The 23,400-nt window shown below is 39.4% G+C and overlaps 3 protein-coding genes across 7 annotated transcripts in view; 1 reads left to right on the top strand and 2 right to left on the bottom strand.

Moving 5' to 3' along the window:
• Nucleotides 1–3,691: 3,691 nt before the first annotated feature.
• On the bottom strand, nucleotides 3,692–17,262 carry BCAS2 (BCAS2 pre-mRNA processing factor). Its single transcript, XM_081493359.1, has 7 exons — nucleotides 17,094–17,262; nucleotides 16,895–16,987; nucleotides 14,142–14,212; nucleotides 11,422–11,583; nucleotides 5,663–5,713; nucleotides 5,073–5,153; nucleotides 3,692–4,004 (listed from the first exon to the last, which is right to left on the bottom strand). Exons 1-7 carry the CDS (start codon nucleotides 17,184–17,186, stop codon nucleotides 3,878–3,880), a joined length of 678 nt encoding a protein of 225 aa, XP_081349485.1. The 5' UTR covers nucleotides 17,187–17,262; the 3' UTR covers nucleotides 3,692–3,877.
• LOC145507261 (peptidyl-prolyl cis-trans isomerase FKBP1A-like) lies at nucleotides 7,810–8,137 on the top strand. Its single transcript, XM_081493361.1, has one exon. The coding sequence runs from the start codon at nucleotides 7,810–7,812 to the stop codon at nucleotides 8,122–8,124; it is 315 nt and encodes a 104-aa protein (XP_081349487.1). The 3' UTR covers nucleotides 8,125–8,137.
• Nucleotides 17,263–18,172: 910 nt separating the features above from the next.
• DENND2C (DENN domain containing 2C) overlaps nucleotides 18,173–23,400 on the bottom strand; it is an 83,207-nt gene continuing 77,979 nt past the window's right edge. For all 5 annotated transcript variants that reach the window (XM_081493356.1, XM_081493357.1, XM_081493355.1 and 2 more), the window contains 3 exons: nucleotides 21,566–21,805; nucleotides 21,234–21,320; nucleotides 18,173–20,172 (listed from right to left, as the gene is read on the bottom strand). In XM_081493356.1, the coding sequence (XP_081349482.1) occupies nucleotides 20,141–20,172; nucleotides 21,234–21,320; nucleotides 21,566–21,805 (359 nt within the window). In that variant the 3' untranslated portion in view covers nucleotides 18,173–20,140. The remainder of the gene's footprint in view (nucleotides 20,173–21,233; nucleotides 21,321–21,565; nucleotides 21,806–23,400) is intronic.

The following is a 23,400-nucleotide window of genomic DNA, read 5'->3' as shown; positions in this document are numbered from 1 at the left end:
GAATAGGAATTTCATCAGGACATTGAGCAAGTCAAGTACAAGTTAAGAAATCTGTGCCAGCTCACCTGGGCATCCTGCTCCTCAAGGTATAAAGATGGTACCATGGTAGTGGGCATCTTTGGGATGAGAGCTCTCAAAATGCTTGTCTCGAGTCATACCATTCCAATCCAAACTGGTTACCCTCTATTGAGTGTACAGATATAATCCTGGATCTTCTTTCACCCACCTCCTTGGAAGAGTCCCTCTACCTTTTCCCTGTTAGATCGGATGAGTTTATCTTCCAGTAGCTTCTTATGATGCTCAGGAAGTAAATGTTTTTAAGATCTCATTTGACTGAAAATGTCTTTATTCTGTTTATTCTTAACTGATAATTTGACCACCTGATGAGGCCTAGGTTGTAAACTTCTTGAAAAAATTCTGAAGGTATGGTTCCATTTTTTTTCTTTCTAGCTTCCAGAAATGATGTTGAATGAGCTGGAAGATATTTTGACTGATTTTTTTTTTAATATGTAACAGATCTCCACTCCCCATGATCTTGCAGGACAGGCTTTGCTGTCATTATATTATAGTCATAAACTTACCTCTGCAATCCAGCAGAGGATAAATAAAACATGGAACCCAAGGAACTGCAGCAAAAGTGCAAAGATTATAGGAGACTGTGAGCAGATGGAGGTAGAGGGTGCTCTCCTGAGCTACAGAAGAAATGGTCTGGGAGTTAAGATCAAACATGAGTCAAATTTTTGAGTTGTCCACAGTCAGCAATGGTGATCTTCCTGCTGGTCTTGCTATTATTACTGGACCCTGAATATTCCATGGCTTCCACAATATTCATACTTTTCTTTTTTTAAAGAATTAATTTGGCTGTGCCAGGTCTTAGTTACAGCACTCAGGATCTTCCATCTTTGTTGTGGTGTGTGGGATGGGCATGTGGGATCTAGTTCCCTGATCAGGGAACCTTGGCCCCCTGAATTGAGAGTGCAGAGTCTTAGCCACTGGACCCCTGGTGAAGTCCCTTACTCTCTTTTCACCTTGCCAATCATGTACTTCCCATCCAACCATTCAGTCTTGGCAGTGCAGAAGAAAACTGGAGATGATGGACTTCTTATTTAAAAATTATGCAGTTCAGCTGAGGTTGAATCTGGGGAGAAGGGAGAGAAGGAATGGAGGAGGATGGAACTTGATGTGACAGAACAGTCATGTCTACCAGGGGAGGGATCTTTCTTGCATATGAACCCCTTTGGGAATCTGATGTAAATTATCCTCTATTAAAAATGCATACACACTTATAAAACAGGATGTGAATGAAGCAGTTCATGGAACTCTTGAAACTATTCATATATCTTGAGCCAGTTAAAAATATTTAGTGAACTGAACTGAACCTTTCAGATATTTACCCACATGATAGAAAGTCACTTCCTTTTGTATATAAATTCCTAAGTAAATTTAGAAAAGTTAGAAGTAGAAATGGAGAGGGTGGGAGAAGGATGCTGTTTCCAGAAAACTAGAACATAGAAAAATCCTGAATCATACAAGTACTTTTCCCTTTGAATGTAACTAACTTTGAAAAGTATACTATCAACCCCTAGTGCTCAGTCATGTTTGACCGAGTCATGTTCAACACATCATAAAATTTTAAAAAACTGTTGAAATTAAAGTGTAATTCATTCCCCCTCCCCATCATAAACACACACATAGCAAGCTTAATCTTCAACAGTTTTAACGTGCTACTTAACTTTTCCCAGGGTTTGGGCTATTGTGATGCATTTTAGATGCTGATTCTAAATCTTTAAACTTCACCACTGTACTTTTTGACATGTTTTCTAAGTACGTCATACATTTCTCTATCATCCTTCTCTAATTAAGCAGTCAACAGCTCAAGACCAATGGGCTTCTGACTGAAGCTAAAGATTTGCCCGTTTCAACAAATCTCATATATTCAATTTCCAGTCATTTTTAATAGCAATGTATGAAAATATTCAATACATTATATAAATACTGCTATATATTGATGACTAAAGCTGATGGTATGACCTCTACCTAATAATACTGAATATTTGATAGGTCACAAATGAAACTCCATACTATTATATATAGAGAGAAAGTTATGTGTGAATCAACACAAAAATTTTGATTTAAAAAAAGTCATATACAAATTATGGACTTCTTTATAGCTTTAAAACTACTGACCATTAATATTGTCAATTACACCCCACCCCCAAAAAAGCACTATTCCTGCTGTAGGGTCAAAGCTATCGTTTTTTCAGTAGTCATGTATAGATGTAAGAGTTGAACCATAAAGAAGGCTGAATCCTAAAGAATTGATGCTTTTGAATTGTGGTGCTGAAGACTCTTGAGAGTCCCTTGGACAGCAAGATCAAACCAGTCAATCCTAAAGGAAATCAACCCTAAATATTCATTGGAAGGACTGATGCTGAAGCTCCCAATACTTTGGCCACCTGATGCAAAGAGGTGACTCACTGGAAAAGACTCTGATGTTGGGGAAGATTGAGGGCAGGAGAAGACGGCAGCAGAGGATGAGACAGTTGGATGGGATCACCAACTCAATGAAAGTGAGTTTGAGAAAATTCCAGGAGATGGTAAAGGACAGGGAAACCTGGTGTGCTGCAGTCTCAGTTCAGTTCAGTTCAGTCGCTCAGTCGTGTCCGACTCTTCGCGACCCCATGAATCGCAGCACACCAGGCGTCCCTGTCCATTACCAACTCCCGGAGTTTACCCAAACCCATGTCTATCGAGTCGGTGATGCCATCCAGCCATCTCATCCTCTGCCATCCCCTTCTCCTCCTGCCCTCAATCCTTCCCAACATTAGGGTCTTTTCCAATGAGTCAACTCTTCGCATGAGGTGGTCAAAGTATTGGGAGTTTCAGCTTCAGCATCAGTCCTTCCAATGAACACCCAGGACTGATCTCCTTTAGGATGGACTGGTTGGATCTTCTTGCAGTCCAAGGGACTCTCAAGAGGGGTCACAAAGAGTTGGACGTGACTTAGTGACTGAACAACAAAAAGTACTATTAATGTAATAGGTTTGACAAGTTTTTGGTTTTAATGCTAAACATCTTTTAACTTTTTTCTGGTGGGAGTTCATCTCGGTGATTTGTAAAAGGTCTCTGTACAGGAAGACTATGTATCCTTTGGTATGTTGCAAACATTTTTACTACTGGATTCAAAACCTTGAAGACACTTTCTAGCTAAAAAAACTTTAGCAAATTACTTCATCAGAACCTGTCAGTTTGTATATGAGAACAATATGTAATTCCATAGGCTTTTGTGAGGATCCTTTTTTTTTTTTAATTCATGTAAGTTTAGTTCATCTACCTAAAGTGCTTAGAACAGTGCTCAGCACATACTAAGCTTTATGTAACTGTTGCTTACAGTGATGGTGATCACAGATAACATACATGGAGCCACTGTATTTCTTTAGTCTTGTTTGGTAATTAAAAATTTGTTTAGAACTACCTCTTTATTTGAAATACTTATATTAATAAACCAAAATTTCCAACTTCTTGTACATGTTGAAAACTTTCAGTAAGGATCTCCTGGGTACAAAATATGGTCTCAGTGACTCAAAATTAATTTTATGAACAAAAGATTATTCTAAAGCCATACTAATCTTGGAAATCTAAAGTTCTGTCTTTTTTTAATAGCAAAAACACAAAACAAAACAAACCACCACCATGTTGAAGTTTTTTATTTTGCTAAAATGTACAAATAGAATACAACAACCCACATTTTATGGTTTCTAAACATATAACCACTGATGGTTTCCAAAAGATGCCGATGTTCTTCATAGTTATAATATGCTTGATTTTCTGTGAAAGCTCAACGTACCTTCCACTTTACCCACCAAACCAGTCTATTTCAGAAGTCCTGCCGTATGTTTTCTTTGTTTGCCTCTCCGTGTTGCTGCTTCATTTGAAAGAGCTCATTTTCTAATTGTACAATAGTCCTTTCAATCTCGTAATTTTTACTGACCAGGGATACCCAGCTAGGAAAGAAAACAGAGGGGAAAATTACCTAAAGCAAAATTTCCCTTACAAGATGTTTATAGCATACACATAACTATACACATTTATAGTACACACATTTTTAACCAGTATATACATTTTTAACCATAATACTAACCTTCACTTTTAGCTTTACATTTTCAAAAGCTGAGGCACAATTAGGGGGGGAAGTGAGTAAAGGGTATGCATACAGGACCTCTCTGTACTACTTCTTAAATTGCATGTGAACCTACAATTATCTCAAAATAAAAAGTTTAAAAAAAGAACAAATTAGAAAGAGCTTAAGAGATATGAAAGAGTGACTGAAGTTAGTATTTAATTGGGTTAGAAAAGGCAATAGTTAAAAATGATGAAGAAATTTCTACAGCTGCTAAGATAGAATTCCACAGATTCAAAGAATCTTCCCCTTCTCCCAGAAAAAAAATCTCTAGGACAAATGAAACAAACACACATGTACATGCAGAAGATTATATCAGTTTGAAGAACAGTGTGGAAAGATACAATAATAGACTGATAACATGGGGTACTCAGAGGATGAGGGGAAGGTGGAATAAGGACAATGGTGTGGGTGATGGAGGCAGGGAGATTAGGGAAAGAGTTCAAAAAAGAAAAGAAACAATTAAAAAAAATGACTATATTCAGAGATTTGTACAAATTTATTTGAGTATATGAAGAACAACATTAAGAAAACAAAATATATACACAAATGATCAAGAAAGTAAAGAATTTCCCTCCTGTAAGAGTTTAAAAATAGACTTTTTTTCCTTTTAAAAGGTAGAATTCTATTCAGAACAGAAGTAGTGGATGGAAAACAGGGGGCTCTAAAATCAGAATAAATTAGCAGTGGTTCAGTTTTTTGTTTGTAACTCTAACTTCCTTTCAAGCCCATACTTCAGAAATAGGCAGAAGCAGTGAAGACTGGGATTCCGGAAAAGCATTTCTTTGATACTTATGGCACTCTATTTGAATACTGTTTGAATCATATTGTTGAATCTTGATCTTAACACGTGCCAAACAATTTAAAAGGTGATGGAATTACAGTTACTCACGTTGACTCCATTTCTCTTAATTTAGATCCAGCTGTGAGTTGCATGTTCTTTCGTTGCCAGTTTAAGTCTTGAATATGTTTCCTGTAAAAAAAAAAAAATTTATACAACCCACCTACATCCCAACATAAGATTAAAATCAACAGAAAAGTCTATAATTAGTACATCTTTAATTGCTTAAGAATGGATAGTTCCTCCTTCCATGTGCTTTTCCTTCTCTCTGATAACTTTTGTTCAGTTTTTGGTGAGTATTCTTTCAGATACTTTCCTGTATGTGTATATGCATACAGAGATTAGGGTGTGTGTGTGTAATTTAATATAAATCATATTATACATATTATTCTACTTTTTCCTTCTAAAAGTATTATTTCAGTAATTGCAAACTGCAAATAACCCCGGAGAGATGTTTTCAGATCTCAGGTCTATTTCTTTTCAACTCAGTTAGGGCAAACCCAACACTAAACACTGGACAGAGTGGATCATCAATTATTTACTCTAGTATGACTATAGTCCAGTGGTTCCTTTTTCTTCTCATTGTCTTTACTAAGGATTCACCTAAACTTCATTCTAAAATAGAAAGAAAAACAATTTACCTCAACTTCTGAAGCTCTTTCTGTGCATGCTCAATCATATGAACTAGATTTCTAAAAAAGAAAATCAGATTAATGTACATTAAAATCAAATAGTGCTAACTTAAAGTATACTGTCTAGTTGACACAAGGTCAAGTTTTTCTGCTAAAAAATAAACCAGTATTTTTTGAGCTCCCTGTGCCAAACATCATGTTAGACACTCTACAATACTAACTTAATTCTCACAAGAGTTCTTTGAGGTAGACATCATTATCCCCATTTCATAGGTTAAGACACTATATTCAGATTAAGTAACTTGGTCAAGGTAACACACATGATTAAGTCTCAGAGGTGAATTCAGGTCTTATAAACTCATGAACCCAAGTTGTTTACTGATATTCTGATTTTGTGTACTTATATCACGTCTTAAACTGTTATTTTCTTTACATGGAGAAGCTGAGGGAATATCTGATGAGTATGCCTCCTTTTATTTCTATTTCTTCACCTACATTTAGTGTGTCACTCTCTCCTCCTGTCGACTGCTAACTAGAGAGAAGACAAGAACTGTTGTGGAAGGCTGTAGATTCAGATTCCAGTCCAAATCAGCTTTAACCAGCAGAGGGGAGAAGTTGAGTTATACAGAGCTCCCTGAAATCATCATTAGAGAAATGACTCAAGGGTAGAGTTCAATCTCTCTCTTTTCCTAAACTACAGCTTTGCTAAGATATAATTCACTGCTGCTGCTGCTAAGTCACTTCAGTCGTGTCCGACTCTGTGCGACCCCATAGACGGCAGCCCACCATGCTCCCCCGTCCCTGGGATTCTCCAGGCAAGAACACTGGAGTGGGTTGCCATTTCCTTCTCCAATGCAGGAAAGTGAAAAGTGAAAGTGAAGTTGCTCAGTCGTGTCCGACTCTTAGCGACCCCATGGACTGCAGCCTACCAGGCCTCTCCGTCCATGGGATTTTCCAGGCAAGAGTACTGGAGTGGGTTGCCATTGCCTTCTCCGGATATAATTCACACACCCTATCAATTTCCTCTTAAGGCTGTAGTGTCCATTTCAACCATACTGGCTCTACTATGCTCTTGCTCTAGATCCAGTATTATTTCCGGGCTTTTGTGGCTCAAATTTCCTGCTTCCCTTCTGAGTTAATTCTCCTATCTCTACCAACTGATTTTCAAAAACGAACTCTAATTCTATAGAAATCTCGTCTTCAAACAGTGGTGCCTCTCCAAGCTTTCCTTCAGCTCATTCCACTTTGACAATTATTCCACCCTGAAGACAATAAAGCTTAGTACTCTATTCCTGACCTCCGACCATTAATAGGGAACTTTTCTTTGAATCACCTCTTTCTGAAAGCCCAGCTTATTTGTTGTCTTCTCCCTTCTTCTAGATTCCCTCTTAAACACACAGGTCCCTCCTCAAGTATTCAGAATGCTGAAACTGACGACACCATACCATGGGAATCAGAAGACTTGGGGTCTAGCTCAGCTCTACCCTAAATAGCTATGCTTCCTTGGATGAGTCATTCAATATCACGAGGGCTAAAATCTGTTTATTTGTAAAATTAGGGGCTGACCTTGAAGGGTTTCCCTTCAGTTTCAGTAAAGAATTCCCTCCTTATTAATGAAATACTGTTTTTTTTAAAGTTCTGCACCAAGACCTACTTAAAACTGAAAAGTTTTCTGCCTAGCATATTGGACATCTGCGAATCCTATCACAAAGAAAGAAAATTTACTTTTGATAAGATATAGTATAGTTCCTCTGGAGAAACATCCACTGGGTTTGGAGGAGACAAAATAATCGGCAAAAAAAAGACAGACACTAGAAAGTGTTATGCAATTAAATGGAAAACAAGTGATGCGCATAGTGATTCGTATAGTTACTCAAAAGAGGGAGAGTACCAGAGGCAGAATTTTAATCAGGGAAGAAAAGGAAACAGATTAAAGTCATGCCTTGAATAAGCTGAATTTGGGTAGAATAGTTAAAAGGTATTTCAGGAGGAGGTAAGGTCTGAGTAAAGGTTCGGAGGCAGATTTTATGATAGTCACCAAAGAGAGGACTAGACTTTTGCTTTGAATATCACGTTAAATAGCCTGGACCTTGCTCGGTCCACGCCACCTGTAGCACAGCCCATCGGCTAACCCAGCGTCCGCCACTACCGCAGCCATGGGAGTGCAGGTGGAGACCATCTCTCCCAGAGACGGGCACACCTTCCCAAAGTGCGGCCAGACCTGCGTGATGCACTACACGGGGATGCTTGACGATGGAAAGAAATCCGATTCCTCCTGGGACAGAAACAAGCCCTTTAAGTTTGCGCTGGGCAAGCAGGAGGTGATCCGAGGCTGGGAAGAAGGGGTTGCCCAGATGAGCGTGGGACAGAGAGCCAAGCTGACTATCTCCCCAGACTATGCCTATGGTGCCACTGGGCACCCAGGCATCATCCCACCAAATGCCACTCTCATCTTTGACCTGAACTTCTAAAACTGGAATAACAGGAGTGGCCTCCTCCGTGAGCTCCCCATTCTTGGATGTGCCACAGAAGGATCTGGCGCCTCCAGACGCACACAGCGAGTCCGTATGGAGCTTTTCCTGATGTTCCACTATAGTCTTTGTATAAACATCTCCCCAGACTGAATGTGTTCTGACACCGGCTCTGCTCTTCCCCCTTCTCCTCGTATGTGTGTTGACCTGAAGTATATGCCATAAACCTCAAATTACTCAGTTTGTTTTTGTTTTGGGGTGAAGATTGAGTTTCAGTCCTTTGGATCTAGGTTTCCAACTATGTATTAGTCAAGTATTAACAGCACAAGTAATGGGTTAACTTTAGACCAGGAATTGGTGTTGGGGGGGGCAGGGTGCAAGAATCTTTGTTTTTTTTTGGATGAAAGTTTTATCTATTATATATTAAACGTTCTTGCTGCTGAGCTGCAAAGCCATTGCAGATTCAAGGTGCTTTTGAGGGCCGAATTATTCTCCAAGTTGAGACACGTCTTCAGGTTGAATTGAAAACCCTACCCAAAACTGCAGCAGGAAGAGGGAGAGCATTTGCCTCCACTGCCCCACCCTCACCCTCCTCGTAGACCCTCTGCCTTTTGAAAACAGATCGTTTTCACTGAGATGTTGGACACTGCAGATGTCTGTTCCCTGGGCCAGCAGAGACCTCTAAAACCTTCATGGCCTGGCCTTTGTTTTTTTCTTCCATCTTGTGGTTTTTCTAATGGATATCCAGGATTTTTGTAGTCACATAGCTATCCAAGCTCTACTTCCTAAATTTTAAGAACTTTAATCGAAAGTTAAATTGAAGGTGCTGTTTGTAGACACTTAACACCCATGAAAGCCCAGCCATCATGACAAATCCTTGAGCATTGTCTTAAGAAAATGATGCTCATCATCACAGCTTCAGCATCTCCTGTTTTTTAATGCTCAGCTCCCCCTGCTGATATCAGTTTCCTGGCTTCTCCTTGCCCCCTCTCACCCCTTTGCTGACCTGTGTAGTGATTTGGTGAGAGAAATTGCTGCCTACTCCCCCAGCCTACCCCCACCCCCTGCACTACACATGAATGCAATAAAAGTGCTTTATGCTGGCTTTTCTCAAAAAAAAAAAAGCCTGCACTTTAAGTAAAGAATAATTATTAAAGCTTTATAGCTTTAATTATGAAAGCAATGTTAAATCTGAGGCATCTCTTTCCCCCCTGCCCCACATCTATGTTCTCCTCCATTCCTAGAATGTTCTCTCTCTCCTCTAAACATCCATATTCCACCCTTTTCTGAAAACCTTGTACACTGCTGATGGGAATGTAAATTGGTGCAGCTATTATGGAAAACAGTATGAAGGTCCCTCAAAAAACTAAAAATAGAACTATTAATACCATATGATACAGCAGTTCTACTCCTGGGCATTTATCTGAAAACAAAATGAAAACTGTAATTTGAAAAGACACACGCACCCTAGTGTTTGCAGCAGCTGCAACACGGAAGCAACCCAAGTGCTCACCAACCGATGACTGAGTTTAAGATGTGGCACATATACACACATCAGCAATGGAACTACTACTCAGTCATAAAAAAGAAATATTGCCATATGCAGCAATGTGGATGGTGCTAGAAAATATTACGCTTAGTGAAGTAAGTCAGAGACAAATACTGTATGATACCACTTATATATGGAATCTCAAAAAATAATACAAATAAAATATACACGCAAAACAGAAACAGACTCACAGATAAAGAAAACAAATTTGTGGTTAACAAAGGTGAGAGAAGCGGAGGAGAGACAAATTAGGGATAGGTAACAGATACAAACTATTATATGTAAAGTAGATAAGCAACAAGGGTATACTGTATGGCATAGGGAATTATACCCATTATCTTGTAATCACCTATAATAGAGTATAATCTGCAAAAATACCAGATCACTATGCCGTACATCTCAAACTAACACAAAACTCAACTACACTTCAATAATCCCCACCCTCATATCTCATCCTTTTACAAGGGACCTAATCCCTAATGTCCCCTTCTCTGGATCTCTATAGTTTACAGACCACAATGCAGCACATGCCTCCATATTGCCAAAATGAACTACTTGGTTATCTGGCCTAGATTATCTTGCTTCTTCAACTAGATAAAGAAAGCTTCTTGAGAACAAAAATCACATTTTCCCACTTTATGAAATGCACATTGTTTTGGATTGATTTCTCTCTTAAACTTATTAATCATCCTAACTCCACTGTTCCTTTATTTGCCTTGCAACATTCACAACAGAAACTGAATTGTTTGTTCTTCAGTTTCTTAATTCTGGATTTTGCCCACAGATCCTTATGTGACCATAGAAGTTTAAACATGATTCTGAAAACTTGAGAAAAGCTATTTATCATTTTGTGATTTTTGCTTTACTGTTTCAGGAATCATACGTTAACAAACGGTTTTATGCAGTCATGAGGTTCAATGGCCTTAAACTGTTAACAGAAACGTGGGATTTTAGGGCTCAAAGAAGCCATGGAACTAACCAAGAACTTTTACAAATTGGAAACTGAACCTTAAATACTATAGACAGCAAAACCTAAAGCTAAAGCTAGTTATGTGGAAAAAAATAGGAGTTCAGTAGCACTCTTGTTTCTGGTGTTAATTATCTACTTAAAATCAATTCTCATTATCTGCAGATTCTCTACAAGTGAATTTGCCCATTAACTCAAATTTATTTGTAACCCCCAAATCAATCCCTGCAGAGTTCTCTGATCATTCATGGATGTGCTCAGAGAAGCAAAAAATTCAGAGTTGCTGAACATGCACATTTGCAGCTAAAGCAGAACAAGGAGATACTCCACTTTCTTGTTTCAGGTCTCATGCAGAGATAACCAGAGGAGAGAGTTTAATTTCCAACTCTGGCAAGCTACTTAACATTTCCGAACTTTGTCTTCTCTTTTATAAAATAAATAAAATACAGAATCTGTCAAGGTGAGTTGTTATAAAGTGTGTAAGATTATCGTATATGTGAGATGTGTATATAATATACACATGTACGTATTTCTCCCAAATACTGAAATAGTTCAGTATTTGCTAAAGCAGTATTCAAGGCCACTTTAAAAAGCAGAAAGCACAACTAATGAGAGCTGACTGTATAAGCAATCCCCCACATTAAGGATTATAGTCTACTACCAAGCTGTTTTGTAAATCAGACCTCAAAACTTGTTATTGCAACATTACACAATAAATGTGTTAGGTTTAGGTCCCCTTAAACAGGTGGGATGGGTTTAAAAAAGAAAAAAGGTTTCTTACTCATTATACACTTTCCAGGCATTGCATCCATGCTGGGACATTAGTTCCAGATTCTCAATTCGAACTGCTTGATGCTCTAACTGCGCCATAGAATTGTTTACGCACTCTTGCCATGCAGTGATGTCATTTTTCTGACCTGAGGAAGGGGCTGGAAGTTCGTATCTGAAATTAAACAACAATGAAATAAAACCACATATTCCTCCAAATCTTTCTCTCTACTCCCAACAGAATGCCTCATAGGTCTACGCACACAGTAAAAACAGAAGACTGAAAAAAAAAAAAAACAAAACACCAACCAGAAGACTGAAGATAACATGTAGACCTTGTAATAATAAGAAGCTAAGAATCAATTTACAAATAAGATTTAGCATTATGATATACAGTAACAAAGAACTGTTCACTTCAATGTGAAATGATACAATAAGCTACAGTATGCATTCACATAAAGGACTGTTATATTAGCTATTAAATGTTACTAAAAAATACTTAGAATATTAAAATGTTTGTAATACATTAAGGGAAAAAAACAGGATATGAAAAACTATGCTATCATTTTGTAAAACACACCTACATCTATCCACCCTTCTACCCACATATCTACACCCCTCTAGAGAAAAAAATGGCAAAGGTATATAATGATTTTTACATTTCACAGTCTTTTCTCTATTTTCAATAATACTCAGTCCTTCAATACTGCCAATATAGCCAGCAACATACACTCATAAATCCCAGCTCATTACTGAGTTGCTACAAACTAACTTTCAATTTCCATTTTGTTATTTTTATTAGATATTGTAAAAACTTCACATCATTCCTATGAAAAATTGAGGGACATGCAGCTGGGACTAAGAAGTGATAAACCATTTTGTTTCTTTTTTTTAAAAAAGCAAACTTTACACATGCATCATAAATGTAGCATTTTGAGAACTTCAAATCATAACCCACAATAAGAAATATTTTACACTGTGACACAGTATACAAATACACATAACTGAAGTTTCACAAAACAGTACTTAACTTTACACGCGATGCATTCTGATATTTTATCTTCCTTAAAAAAAAGTGCTGTGATGTCTTACTGAACTTCACAATCAACTGCTTAATGGATTATAACCTATTTATGGGTTTAAAATATGCTATTATAAAAGAGCTACTATCATGAAAACCTTTAGAGCAGAAGCACCTGGAAATGTGAGAACTAAGGAGTCTTGGAAGTTTTTCTGCTTTTATCATGTCAGGCCAGATAGGAAATGGACCACAAGAAAAGAACAAATCTGGTCTTTTGGTTCTATAGGCTCAAATCCCTCTTATAATCTGTACATATGCTGAGAGGATAACCCCACTGTTCATGTAGCCCTCTCCGCTCTGCCAGATTATATACTGGTTCTCATCATTTCATTGTTATCTTAGAGCTGAAGGGGACCTCAGATGGTAAGCAACCCAATTCTCCATTTTAGAGAAAGGAACAAAAAAATGTTTCGGGTTTTTTCCCTGAGGAAGGAGAAACAGTTTTGTAGTAAAGTGGTATGGGAAGGGAGACAGTAGAATCAAAGGTAAACTATGCAGGCACTCTGAGTTTACTAACACTGTCTGTGTAAGAGTGAAGCACTACATGTCTAATCAGGAACATGTCCTTGGGAATTCTTAAACATGAACTTAATTATAATTTTCCATTCTCTTGTTATTGAATTTTAAAATAGTTTACATTTTAATGATGGTGGAAAGAACATTTTTAAACATTAACAAAAGATTATATAAACCACGAGTGTAACTATTATATGAAAAAACATGTATTAATATAAAAGCAGACAAGTTTTTTCCTTTTCCACATTTATTTGAACATGGCTACAGAAGTTATCAATAACCTCAGATATGCAGATAATACCACACTTATGGCAGAAGTGAAGAACTAAAGATCTTCTTGATGAAAGTGAAAGAGGAGAATGAAAAAGTTGGCTTAAAACTCAACATTCAGAAAACTAAGACCATGGCATCCAGTCCCATCACTTCATGGAAAATAGATGGAGAAACAGTGAGACAGTGGCTGACTTTATTTTTTTGGGCTCCAAAATCACTGCAGATGGTGATTGCAGCCATGAAATTAAAAGATGCTTGCTCGTTGGAAGAAAAGTTATGACCAACCTAGACAGCTTACGAAAAAGCAGAGACATTACTCTGGCAACAAAGGTCTGTCTAGTCAAAGCTATGGTTTTTCCAGTAGTCATGTATGGATGTGAGAGTTGGACCATAAAGAAAGCTGAGCACCGAAGAATTGATGCTTTTGAACTGTGGTGTTGGAGAAGACTCTTGAGAGTCCCTTGGACTGCAAGGAGATCCAACCAGTCCATCCTAAAGGAAATCAGTCTTGAAGGTTCATTGGAAGGATTGATGTTGAAGCTGAAACTCCAATACCTTGGCCACCTGATGTGAAGAACTGACTCACTGGAAAAGACCCTGATACTGGGAAAGATTGAAGGTGGGAGGAGAAGGGGACGACAGAGGATGAGACGGTTGGATGGCATCACCAACTCAATGGACATGAGTCTGAGTAAACTCCAGGAGCTGGTGATGGACAGGGAGGCCTGGTGTGCTGCAGTCCATGGGGTTGCAAAGAGTCACACATGACTGAGCGAATGAACTGAACTGACCTGACAAGCAAGAAGTTTTACTAATAAATTAAAGAATGATCTGAGCCCAGCTAAACCAAGAATAGGACTCACCGTTTCATACTGAGCAATTCAATTGGTTGTCGAGCAGCTAGTCTTTCAAATTCATTTCTCATTATGTCTGTCTGATATATAAATTGAAGAAAGAATTATTTCCAAAATCATATCAACAAACAAATTAAAAACCACCAAACAAGTAACGGATCTAATCTACTTAAGTATTTATACTTTACTACTACCTATTATAACGGATCATCCCCCTACCCCCAACTCTTCTCTGGAGTCAGTGATCTCTAGAATGTGGAAAAGTACACAGGCACACACCTATTTCATATGTAAAGGGGCCCTCAAAGAAAAGTTGTTTTTGTTTAATCACTAAGTCATGTCCGACTCTTTTGTGACCCCATGGACTATAGCCCTCCAGTCTCCTCTGTCCATGTAATCTTCCAGGCAAGAATACTGGAGTGGGTTGCCATTTCCTCCAGGGGATCTTCCTGACCCAAGGATGGAACCCATGTCTCCCGCATTGGCAGGTGGATTCCTTACCACTGAGCCACCTGAGAAGCCTCTAATAATTTTACTATTTTCAAAAATTGTGGTATAGTTCTACCTCTTTAGGTCCAATGTTTTAGTCAACATCCTATTTCATATAGACTAAAGAGTAAGCTAAAAAGGTGTTCTAGAAGTCCACATTCACTGTTTAAAAGTTTTGCATTAAGTATGTCTTCGTTGGAGAAAGTCTTTTCTGGACTACTGCTGAGCTTCACAAAACTCTAAGAAAATGTGGTTATTTAGTTTCCTGTAGAAACTAAGGCATTCTAGATAGAACCCTATGCACAGTGACAAGAGTAAAAATTAACAATTAGGTAATAAAGAAAATACAAATATACAGTACAAGCTATCTTCAGCCGTGTAACATCAGAGCCCTTACCTAACTCACAGGACAAGTAACAGATCTGAAATTTTAACTTAACTCTCTTCAAAGACTGAGCCAGCACTCACAGGGCTAAGTTATAAAAGGAATTCTAGGCATGAATGACATATATTAAGCATTCATTAAATTGGCTTAGAAGCTCTTCACACATTCAGTGATAAATATTTGGGTGCCTATTTTCTGTTTTAAGTGATGAAAATACAGTGGTGAAGAAGATGAAAAAGATCCCTGTTCATGGAGCATTCTCATCTCAGTTTAGACAGGCCTTCCTCAATCAAACTATCTGAAGCAGTCACCTAGTAACTCTACATCATGTTATTACTTTAATTCTCTGTATAGCTTTATCAACAATCTGATACTGTCTGATTTATCTGTCTCCACACTCTAGAATGTAAACTTCTGTTCTCTAATAATTTGTGAAGAACCAATCTTCAGAAATAGTTGTTAAATGAACTAATGAAAGAGCAGTTTCAAAGGCAGTTTGAGGAGTGCTTAAGGTCTTGAGCAAATTGGTTAGCCTAAGCTCCAGTTTTCCCATCTAAAAAATTGGGATATTAAACATATATAGTTTACAGTTTTTTTAGGACTGAGATAGTGAGCACAGTATACTATTAGCTTCCACTATAAAAAGTGCTTAAATAATCAGCATACTAATTATAAAGAGAGGAAGCACAGAAATAATCAGTATACTAACTATAAAGATAGGAAACACAGGTTGTATCTAAGAGAGCTAAACACAAAACTGGCTCAAGTATTTAAGTTTGTGACTGAATGTAATTATCTGAAACTTTCAGAAATCAAGCTAATAAGGACTCATTACTGTCCTTAGTTCTTAATGTGGCAACATCTATATTTGCGTAACAACATTTAGAAAAAATCATGGAAAAACAAGTGTGCCAGTAGGAACATCTCTCTCCTACTTCAAACTTAACCACTATTTTTTTGAGTCGGTGATGCTATCCAACCATCTTATCCTCTACCACTCACTTCTCACCAACTCAATGGACTGTGAATTTGAGTCAGCTCCGGGAGATAGTGAAGGACAGGGAGGCCTGGGCCCGCTGCAGTCCATGGGATCTCAGAGTCAGACACGCCTAAGCGACTAAACAATACTGTTTAGGGTCTACTGTTTAGACCCTAAACAGTATTTCGGATGGGCTTCGTTTGTAGCTCAGTTGGTAAAGAACCTGCCTGCAATGCAGAAGACTCAGTTCGATTCCTGGGTTGGGAAGATCCCCTGGAGAAGGAAATGACAACCCCACTCCAGCATTTTTGCCTGGAGAATCCCATGTACAGAGGAGCCTGGCCGGCTACATACAGCCTATGGGGTCGCAAAGTTGCCGGACATGACTTAGCGACTAAACTACCACCCACAGTATTTTGGGTGCACTTCTAGGCTAAATATCTAAACGGTTTGATATGGTTCACTTAGATGTTATTTGTCTCTACAATCAACGACATACATTCAGTAAATATTTAGGCTTTGAAACAAAAGCCGCAATCCTGTGGCTCTCAGAAGCTTAGGTAATTAGGCTTTTGTGTATTAAAAAAAAAGCCTAGATCACTTATTTTATACTTAGAGGAAGAGGATCCCTTTGAGAATTTACGCAAAAAACCTATCTTGGAAAGACGTAACACTAATTTTTGCATTGTTAGGTCAGTCTGCGGAGCCCTAGGAAGTTTTGTGGGTCTCAGAACTCTGGAGGAGGCTTATCTATGCAGCTATTTTCAACTGACTGACAATACTGACAACAGGGTAAGTAGTAGTGAAGCAAGTAACACTTAAGCTGGAATTTACAATTCACTTTTAAGTGGCAAAGCCTCTCGATCCAAAAGGGTTCACTGTGCGCTGGGCTCAAAACATCACACGTACCTCAAAAGCAGAATAATCCGGGGCCGTCAGGTAGCTTAGGTAGTTCTTCGTAGGTCGGTATCTGCGAGTTTCCTCCTCCACCAACGCCGCAGCCTAAGGACGAGAAGAGGCCAGGGTAGGAGCAGGAAATTGTTAGGAGCTTCTTCCGGCACTATGGGCCAGAGAGCGCTGAGCTAGTCACACAAAACCCCGAACTTACCGCTTCGCGAACACCAGGCGCTTCATAACCCTGATCAAAATAAGGCAGCGCATCCACCACAACCTCCCCAGCCACCAAACCAGTGCCCGCCATCCTTAGGTTTACTGGAGTTTTCTAAGCCTGCGCGAGCTCAGGTTCACTTCAATACTCCAGTGCCCGACGCTAACGTAACGTAACACGTCACCTGCGCCCGACCTAACGTAATGACGTCACCTGTGCATCTGCTTTGGCGCCGCCCAGTTGTTAATTCTGAGGGCGCGCCCGCTAGAAATTGCCCGGCCATTTTTGTTTTGGTCGGATATGACGTCACCTCGTGGTTTCCCAGAGTCCTCGGTGCGTCTGTTTCCTGTCCCCGCTTGCTCCTTCTTTTTGCCGTCGACTGGCAGCCAAGTGCGGGATTTGGGGCTTTCGGTTTCGACCAGGATACGAGTGTGGAATCCTTTAAAATTTTTGGAGGGAACTGGCTGCAGGATTTGGCGGGGAGAAAGATACTGGGTTCCCACCTCGGCATTACTCCCCTAACCTTCCACCTTCTTCCCTTAAACTTCTTTCCCTTTGCAGTTCCTTGCTATATTCCCACTATTCTTTGTTCTCGGCGCCCTGAGAAGCTTTGCAGTGAATAAATGCAGGGAGTGGGCTCTAGTCTCCAGTTAAAATTGCGAAGCTTTAGGTCTGCAGAAGGAAACGAACCTGATCTCCCCGCCCCAGGGCGAGATGGGTGACTGCACATTAATCCCATCTTTTAAAAAGGCTGATTTTTGCCTTCAGGGCGTGTCTAAAATCCAGTCATTTTGCCTTTCGGTAAAGAAGAGCTCTTCTCATTGCCTCCAACCACGCCTGCTGTTGCTGATGCCCAGTCTCTGGACCCTGGCTTCCAGTTCCGATGGACCAAGCAGGGAAAGACCAAATAATGTAGTAGCACTATATACTGTGCCCGGTGTGCAAATGCAGACCCGGACTTCGCCAAGAGCTTGAAAATGTTGGCCACGGTTATTAGGCTTGGTTACTCTAGGACCGTTTATCCTTTACCTACCTTTAGATAAGTGTGTTAGCTATAGATTTAAATGAAGTAAAAGATCTTTACAACTTAAGCAATTTTATTTCAAATTCTCCAAGAGATCCATGGTATTTTTTTGTGTTTATTCATTAAAAGATCTGTGAACAACATTTTATACAAATCTTGAGCGATTATCTTACAAACATGTCCAGAATTCGTAATTCTTTACAAAAACAAAACAAAACAGACTTAAGGAAGCAGCTTCAGATGGGAGGGATAAAAATAAGACTCCCAACCCTGAAGTAAAGGGCTCCTCACAGAGGGATAAACACTCAATTCCCAGTTACTGATTGTTCCCTCAGGGTGGGAGTGTCAGAAGAGACCAAAAGGGGAAATGTCTGGTAAAAGTCCCACTGGGGTAAGCTGCTTAATAAACTTTTTTTTTTTTAAGACACGGGCTCAGTTCTATTTTCTGGACCCACATCTATAGGAATTGTATTATACAGCACCCATCATCTTACATGTTGTCTGCTTCAGATCCATCCACACACACCTGAATGGGTTGTAATGACAATACTGCACAAGTCAGTAAGTTGTATCATAACACAACTTACGATATTTTAAGTTTGAATATTTTTTATGCAGTTAAAGCCATCAGCAGGAGTTGAAGAAAACAAACTGACACTTTCTATAACATTTATCAATTAAAATTACACCATGGCTGACAAATTTCTCTTTCAAATCACTGCTACTACTTTAGATATTAAAAGTTGGGGTGACTATGTGGTGTGTGCCCAGGAAATGTCCATATTCTGAGTCCAATTTAGAGAAAAAGTCCAACATTTCTAGAAGAACCAAGAAAAAAAGTCTCAGCTGGACACCTGTAGCATGAAATCCTGTATCCTCAGAGCTGCAAGCTGGCTCTGGCACACTTCAGCTTAAAACAAATAACAAAACAAAAAGACCTTTTCCAATAGCTATAATCCCACAGAGCCCAATTTTCCATCTGTAGGAATAACCAGCTTTGTGTTAAAAAATGAATAGTCCTGGCTTCAGTTTAAAGTTATTTAAACTCTGAATTCCACTTTCTTCATTAATGAAATGAGAGATGCAAACATACAGTTGATTTAAAGACTAAATTAAAGATGACATACACACACGTACCATTCATGGCACAAGATGGACCCTGAAAAAGAAGGTAGTTTTCATGCCCTTGAGACAAAATTTTCCTATCAGCTATATATTTTTTCTCTTTTGGCCATGTCACACAGCACGTGGGATTTTAGCTCTCTGACCAGGGATGGAAACTGTGTCCCCTGCAGTGGAAGTGTGGAGTCTTATGCACTGAACCACCAGGGAAGTCCCCCTATTAGCTATAATTTCCCAGTGTTTAATGTTGATACCTGAGGGACAAGCTACCCAAGTGCCATACAATGTGGAAGGAATGTAGTAGGGTGTCTTATTTTTATAAGATACTCAACAACAGTTTTAATAAATAGGACTTCCATGTGAGATTCCCCTAGCTTTAAACACTACCCGCCGCCCCCCACCACGCCACCCCTGAAAAAAGAGATGAGTATATTCCTCAAACAGCCCACAGGTTTAAAGCTGCCATGGTATTTCAGTGATGGGAATTATGTGTGAAGGGCTTGTGTCCTCTACTTATATCATGCCTTCCTAGTACCTTAAATGCAGCACTTTTCTCACTGTGCTCGTCTTTGAGCTGTTTTTAAAAATGCAACACCATGTCCTTCTCTTGTAAAAGACAAGTGCCTTCATAAGCTAAACTCAAAACACAAGAATGAGCCAAGACTCAAAAGGCCACCTGAAAAAGTCTGGAGGCAGACAGAGTAAAGGAAATTAGGTTCCAGACTACTCCCAACAATTCTCCAGTGATTACTATAGCAGCAACAGGAGAATCCTCCTCCAAGAACCTGGCCCACTCTATAACCTTTCAACATTTTATAGAATATATCAGGGCATCCTGACTCTTGGAAAAATAGTTTCTTTGGCACTTTCTGTTCTATTCAGGATGGAGGCAGTCAAGATTTCATTTCTTCTGAAGAAATTTCATTTTACTCCCTAAAGGAAAAAAAGAGTGAACTCTCATTAGTTCATTTTTATTTAGGATACATTATTTGAGGCAAGGGATTAAGCCTAGTCATTCAGAACAGCCCAGGAGTAAGCTGCCATCTCAAGTTATCATTTCATGTGTTTAATCACCAAAAAACCCAAACCAAACACACACACACAGAACCCCCAAAGTCTAATTGTAGACATAGAAGGAAACTCAGACATCATCTAATCCCGTGGTTTTCAAATCTGACTGCAGGTTAAAATCACTTTTCCTGCTCTCCAGGTATTTCCTGGAGCCTGGTGAGGGGTGGGAGTGGATTTTATTCTTTTTTTTTTTTGCCGCACCATGCAGCCTGCAGGGTGTGGGATCTTAGTTTCCCGAGAAGGGATTGAATCGTGCCAATTGCAGTGGAAGCTCCGAGTCCTAACCACAGGACCTCCACGGAATTCCCTGAATTTTCATTTAAGTTCTCCAGAGAGTATAATATTGTAGTCACAGCTGAAAACCACTAATCTAATCTAACGCTGTGGTGTAAAGATGAAGTAACAGCCCTAGGCATAATTTGAAGTGTAAAATTAGAGACTTGCAGGAAATCCTCTTTTGCTTCAGATGCCCACTGACCCAGGTAATTTTAACCTGGAGTGCATGGATGGGCTTCAAGGGGGTCCATGAACACCCTAAAAGTATAGGCAAAATGTGATTATATGCTCCAAGGGTATTTTTCTGGAAAAAGGTATAGATTTTAATAAGATTCTCCATGGGATGTGGCCTAGAAAAGATGAATAATTATGATATGCAAAATTCTTATATCATGAGGAAGCTTCATCTGAGGCAAACAGTCCCATGGACAACTCTGATGGAGAATCCTAACCTCTGAGAGTCTTGTCATTCTCCAAACACTGTGGAAATAGGGTCATGGTTTCTGGTCACTGTATGTGAGGTTATATTGTTGATGTGATGGTAAAGCTTTTGTGATGAGGCATGCTTACACAAAAGTTTGTTATCTTGTTGTTTTTTTTTAACTATAATAATAGGAAATAATAATAATAGGAAAACAGCAACTTACCAAGACTTCGCAAAATTCTGTTCACTCCACTGGGCTCAGACTCAGGAATTGTTTCCAAATACTGGAGAGCCCGGACCTCAAACAAACCTACAAAGAAAACTCATGCTGCTCAAACTGTCATACATGCAAGACTGAAAATCAACTGAATAAAACTCTGTGCTCATTACCAGTACACTTCTGGAGCTAAAACAATATCACAAAATAAAAATTTTCCCATAATAAACAACTGATCGTGAGTCCTTGTAGCCTTATGTTATTTTTTGTTTATATTATTTTCAGATCTTTCCAAGTGCTCACTAAATACAGAGGGAGACCTTTATGATGAAACTGACCTTTCACCCCACTTTTCCGAAGTTCTCGGTCCTGGATGAATCCTGCAAACATCTGAGTTTCCATGAAGAGATCCAGGAAGTGGCGTACACTTCGGGAGGTGTGAGATTTACGAAATGGCTCCCTTTGGAATACACGCTCCCCACGCTCAGTGACAGTCATGTTCAAAGAATAATGTCCCACCAGCTCCACAAAAAACCTGACAAATGCTTCGGACACCAGAGAGTTGAGTGTCACATCGTCTGGAAAATGAAAGAAAAAAGAAAGGGGAAAAAAAAATCTCCTAAGTTTTGTGTTTATAGGGACACTGGCTCTGGTTATAAAAGTGACACCTAAGGAATCACAGATTAAAGGACAGAGAATAAATATAGGAATCCTCATTCTCAGCTTTCTTGCCTTCTTCATGACATGAAAAACAGCAAATGGCTTATATCCTTACCTTCACTGTCTTTCCACACATACTGTGGTCTGCACATCTGTAATTTCCCTGGAACTGCTCTTGCAAAGACCACCAGTGAGAACCACCTGAGTTTAATCTACTCTTCAATTTTATCCTCCTTAAAACTCAATGCTGCACTTGTGCTGCCCTCCTCCTCATTCCTTTTGTCTCCCACAATTTGATGCTCCTCCTGCTTCCTCTCCTGCCTTTATGACCAAACATTTGTTTTACTCTTGACTGGGCTGGATGAAGCACAAGCTGGAATCAAGATTGCCGGGAGAAATATCAATAACCTCAGATATGCAGATGACACCACTCTTACGGCAGAAAGCAAAGGATGCTTACTCCTTGGAAGGAAAGTTATGACCAACCTAGATAGCATATTAAAAAGCAGACACATTACTTTGCCAACAAAGGTCCGGTCTAGTCAAGGCTATGGTTTTTCCAGTGGTCATGTATGGATGTGAGAACCGGACTATAAAGAAAGCTGAGCGCCAAAGAATTGATGCTTTTGAACTGTGGTGTTGGAGAAGACTCTTGAGAGTCCCTTGGACTGCAAGGAGATCCAACCAGTCCATCCTAAAGGAGATCAGTCCTGGGTGTTTGTTGGAAGGACTGATGTTGAAGCTGAAACTCCAATACTTTGGCCACCTGATGTGAAGAGCCGACTCATTGGAAAAGACCCTGATGTTGGGAAAGATTGAGGGCAGAAGGAGAAGGGGATGACGGAGGATGAGATGGTTGGATGGCATCATTGACTCGATGGACATGTGTTTGGGTGGACTCAGGGAGTTGGTGATGGACAGGGAGGCCTGGCGTGCTGTGGTTCACGGGGTCGCAAAGAGTTGGACATGACTGAGCAACTGAACCGAACTTCTTCCTCTTCCTGGGATTGATCTTTGGACTGCTTCTCTTCAACATTCCTTTCCTTAAAGAGCTAACTGGCATGGAGAGAGAGCTGACCTTCTTTGTCAATAATTCTCAACCTCAGATCTCCAATCCTGATATTTCACAAAAATTCACCTTCCACACTTTCAGGCTACATATTAGGTGATCATCAATTGGCTGTCCCATTAGCATTTATATTCCTTTTGTCTAAAAGTCACCTCTAGGGAATTTCTTGGCAGTCTAGTGGTTAGGACTCTGTGCTCTCATTGCCCAGAGCACGGGTTTGATCCCTGGTCTGGGAACTAAGACGCTACAAGCCGCATGACTCGGCCAAAAAAAAAAAAAAGTCACCATCTCAGGTCCTTTTAGGAAATTGGTAGAGTATGAATCACATAAATAAACAATGCATGTCAAAACCAAATTCATTATATTTCTCCACCAAATCAGTTTCTCACTCAACTTGCTCATTTCATACTGCATCATGATTATTCCATAATAAATAATAATTTA

Source organism: Giraffa tippelskirchi, chromosome 5 (assembly GCF_054371585.1).
Source record: "Giraffa tippelskirchi isolate mGirTip1 chromosome 5, T2T-mGirTip1v1.2.pri, whole genome shotgun sequence".
NCBI classification, from domain to species: Eukaryota; Metazoa; Chordata; class Mammalia; order Artiodactyla; family Giraffidae; genus Giraffa; species Giraffa tippelskirchi.
Note: the sequence above shows the minus strand (reverse complement) of the source record. Positions and strands in the feature narration are given on the sequence as shown.